General features: G+C 41.8%; 1 protein-coding gene across 1 annotated transcript; it reads right to left on the bottom strand.

Annotated features, from left to right (window-relative positions):
* Positions 1 to 35: 35 nt before the first annotated feature.
* On the bottom strand, positions 36 to 2,459 carry SARC_11502 (hypothetical protein; the record flags this gene model as incomplete). Its single annotated transcript, XM_014294415.1, has 3 exons — positions 36 to 215; positions 649 to 893; positions 2,245 to 2,459. Coding segments are annotated over 3 exons (640 nt in total), but the record flags the coding sequence as incomplete, so codon positions are not given.
* Between the last annotated feature and the right edge of the window lie 2,327 nt (positions 2,460 to 4,786).

Here is a 4,786-nt window from a genome sequence, read left to right as displayed (position 1 = left end):
TATGTTCGATTACTCCCAAGTTGTACAACACGCACCTTCAACGCCCGCAAATCACTGTCCAGAGAGTGTCCTATAAGCACAGTTTCAGTGGTGATGTTCTCTTTTAAGTATTTGTGTACATCATCCATGGTCATGGTCGCCTTGTCTATGTCTTCCGCCCGGATGCCACTGAACCTGGTGTTGTAGTCAATCACCGGTTGTGATGGCTTGATCAGCTGTGAGGAGCACACAGCAATACGGATTCAGTTAACAGGGATATACAGATGACAGTTGTATTTCTGCTACACAGACGCATCGCAGACGAGTGGCAGACACTCACTCTCTCTCACACACACACTTACATATATATACATATATACATATATACATATATATATACATACATATATATATATATATATATATAAGATTTATACAAATTAATATATTTTTGAGCTTGAAGTGCACTGGACTGCGAGTTCGATAGCCAACCAACAGAAACGATGTTGTGATCAGCGATGGCGTGAAGAGTGGATTCAGATATACAATAATGACCTAGTACTCGCATACACATTCCAAAGAATTCAATCACGTACAAACAGTCACTAACCATCCTATTACACACATACATAGTCGAAAACATCCATGCACACACATACACCCACTGACCTCGTCCATGAGCAGCGTCTGGTGCTCGTCGACTATCGTCACGCGCGTGAGTTCGAGGCCATCTCTGTTGTAGCACATCTCACAGTCCAGCGCCCACACCTTGCGGCCCTGAGTAGCGGACTGCATAGGACTGGTGGCACTAGCGGTCCTAATTTCAGGTACATCTGCACTTGCCCCACCTATACAAAAGGGACTGCCTCTGGGCCCCAGTAGGTGCGAGTTCTCGTTTCCGGCCGCGTCAGTGCCTTTGGTGATAGGTGTCCGATGGATAGCATGTATTGGGTGTGAGCGTCTGATGTTCGGTACTTGTGGGATATGTCTGTGTGGGATCTAGTACAACTGGGTGATGATGTTTTTATGTACACACGTGGCTGTGTAGAAGTGCCTGTGGTCTCTAGAGATATGCGTTTGATGCCTGGTATGTATTAGATGTGTTCGTCTAATTTGGGATATATCTGTGTAGGATCTAGTACGACTGGGTGATGATGTTTGTATATACACACGTGGCTGTGTAGAAGTGCATGTGGTCTCTAGAGATAGGTGTCTGATGTCTAGCATGTATTAGTTGTGTTCGTCTATTTTGGGATATATCTGTGTGGGATCTAGTACGACTGGGCGATGATGCTTGTATTTACACACGTGGCTGTGTAGAAGTGCATGTGGTCGCTGGTCTATTCGCCCCTACTACCTTGGATTGGGTGATACAGGCGACCCATTATTAATCCCTGTCTGCAACCCCACATGTGCTAAACATACTCACGAATGAGAATAAGGCAGAATGATAGGATGACAGTATCATACAATGATAGTATGATAGTAGGATGATATGATAGTATGATTGTATGACAATAATATGAAAGCAAGATAGGATGATGAATGATAGTATGATAGAATTATAGTATGATAGAATAATAGCATGGTAGTATGATTGTATGACAATAGTGCGAAAGTAAGAGAGTATGATGAATGATAGTATGATAGAATGCTAGGATGTTAGAATGATAGTATCATAGAATGATACTATGATGAATGATAGTATGATCGCATGATAGTATCATAGAATGATAGTATGAATATATAATAGTATGAAAGCAAGATAGTATGATATCATGTTAGTATCATAGAATGATAGTATGATTGTATGAAAATAGTATGAAAGTGAGATAGTATGATAGTATGATACATAGTATGACAGTATCACAGTATTCTCATCTGCTTCCTTTCCGCCCAGCAGCGCACACACTCGCCAGCCCACCTCTGGTTGATTCAATCTACTACATTCGCGCAATTGCGTTTGACTACTATTAGCAGCAGTTTATATGTGTGTTTCTTGTACACACATGCACCTCAACATCCACTGACAGGCACATAAACATACAAACTTACGAACATGGGATCTCCCAACAAGCAATCCTCCCACACGCACTCACTCACCATCAGCTCATACCCTGACCGCATATTCCTACACACACCCACACTTGCGTATGCACACACACACCCACCCACCCACCCACCAGCAGCATATACATTGACCACACATTTCTACACACACCCACACATGCGTACGTACACACACACATCCTCTCTCTCACGTACCATCCTGTGGAGGGAACGGCGAGCACATAAAGCCGGTGACGTCCGTCTTCTCTCGCGTAAAGACGTGTTCCGAATTTTCCACACACCCCGTAGTGCCCTGCATCTCCCCACAACACGCGTACCGAAATTCACGGCCGTCGTGTACTTTGGTCAACACTGCTTTGCTGGGATGCGACTTGCAGCTGATTTCTGAGGCTGTGGCTGGCTGTGGCTGTGGTGGGTAGTCATTGTTTGAACTTACGTATTGGTAGGTTTTATATGAACTTACGTACTTGTAGGTTTTATATGATCTAACATACTTGTAGCTTTTATATGACCTTACTTATTGGTAGGGTTTATATGAACTTACGTACGTGTAGGTATCATATGATCTAACGTACTTGTAGGTTTTATATGACCTTACTTATTTGTAGTTTTATATGAACTTACGTATTTGTATGTTTTATATGAACTTCCGTACTTGCATACTTTATATACACATACGTATTTGTAGGTATTATATGAAATTACGTATCTGTAGGTTTTACTTGAATATATATATTTGCAAGTTTTACTTGGATCTTCGTATTTGTAGTCCCTCCATGAACATACCTATCTGCCTATAATATATTCACATGTGTCCATTGCAAAGTACGATCACTATCGACACAGATAAAGACTCTATCACACAGCCCTTCAGTGCCCTTGTACTTGCTTCCACACACATAGGCCAATTCCAAATACATCACATATTTCTTCAGCACTTCAAGTCCCCCACTTTCATGTACCTCTCCAGTTGCGGCAGGGTATTGGAACTTTGTCTGGCATCGTGAGCACGTGTGTATTGGCTCGGCTGCCCGGTGAAGTTCGAAACCTTCCTCGCCATCTGCAGTCGCCGTCTGTTTATATGCAGGTGTGTTAGATGCTTGGGTATTGAGTACAGAAAGCGTATTCGCCTGTGCGTGGGAGATACTCTCCCGTTGCTACGGTAACCATGATATGCAGAGGATAGTGAAATAAAAACCATACCCTAAAATGGAAATGGCAGCAATAATGACGTGACGCTCGAAGCGAACGACGCTGAATGACATCATTATTAAATACAAAAACCCAAAAACCAAAACCAAAACAAAAACAAAAACAAAGCGAAACAAACAAAACAAAACAAAACAAAACAAAACAAAACAAAACAAAACAAAACACGTCAAGTCAAACAACGCGGAGAGTAGAATGTGCCATCAACATAGTCAGAGTGTGGAGTTGAACTATTTGCGCGTGCGAAGACTATACACTCATAGGTCATGGGCATCAGAAACCATACAGAATTAGGACACGATGGCTATAGCCAGATGATTCAGCTTCGAGACGTCCCACTATGTAACGTGTACGTATCCTATTAATACATAAGTGCGTCTACAACAGACGTCTCACTCGGTAACGTGTTAGTATCCTATTAATACACAAGTGCGCCTACAACAGACGTCTCACTCTGTAACGTGTACTTACCCTATTAATACACAAGTGCGTCTACAACAGACGTCTCACTCTGTAACCCTATTAATACACAAGTGCGTCTACAACAGACGTCGCACTCTGTAACGTGTACGTACCCTATTAATACACAAGTGCGTCTACAACAGACTTCTCACTCTGTAAGGTGTACGTACCCTATTAATACACAAGTGCGTCTACAACAGACTTCTCACTCTGTAAGGTGTACGTACCCTATTAATACACAAGTGCGTCTACAACAGACGTCTCACTCGGTAACGTGTACGTATCCTATTAATACACAAGTGCGTCTGCAACGAAGAGATCCTCTGCGCATACGTATGCACTGCTGCGGTACCCATGAATGCGGCTGTAGATATGACACTGCTGAGATGTGTGCCTCACGCCACACGTTACTACAGGTATAGCACACGTCCAGTCTGTTCGGTACTCGGCTCAACCTCAAGTTCAATTTGTGTGTGTATACACACGTGCACATCTATCGACAAATGATACATGAGTGTTCGTTGCTCTACAGATATTCCACAGATCTCTTTCACATACCCTAAAGCCCTAAAATACCTACTGCTGCAACATTGTATTCACAGCGAAAATGGCATGCAGTCCCATTCACTCCTGCCTGTGGTCAAGGCCCATATGATTTGCGTGCTAAATGCAGCCAACATTAGGAATATTTTCCATTTAAATTTATAGGTACGAGCTAAATGCAGCCAACAATAAGTATATTTTCCATTTAAATTTGTAGGTACGACAAGGAAAGGTTCCTATCACAGTGACCACTACCGATGGCAAACAATATGTTGTCCACGCCTGTCACTGACGGAATGTATTTCTAACTGTATAGGTACATGGAGAGGAAAGGATCAAATACATACAACAACTATATAACCACTGTGTCACACGTGAGGGTCAATTTTACCAACTAAAGTCAGCGCTAGTCGTGAGTTACACAGACTGCTCTCGATATATATATATATACATATATATATATAAATATATATATATAAATATATATATATATACAAATATATATATATATATATATATATAT

The sequence above is a fragment of the Sphaeroforma arctica genome (genome assembly GCF_001186125.1).
Source record: "Sphaeroforma arctica JP610 unplaced genomic scaffold supercont1.1725, whole genome shotgun sequence".
NCBI classification, from domain to species: Eukaryota; class Ichthyosporea; order Ichthyophonida; genus Sphaeroforma; species Sphaeroforma arctica.
This window is presented reverse-complemented; position numbering and strand designations above follow the sequence as displayed.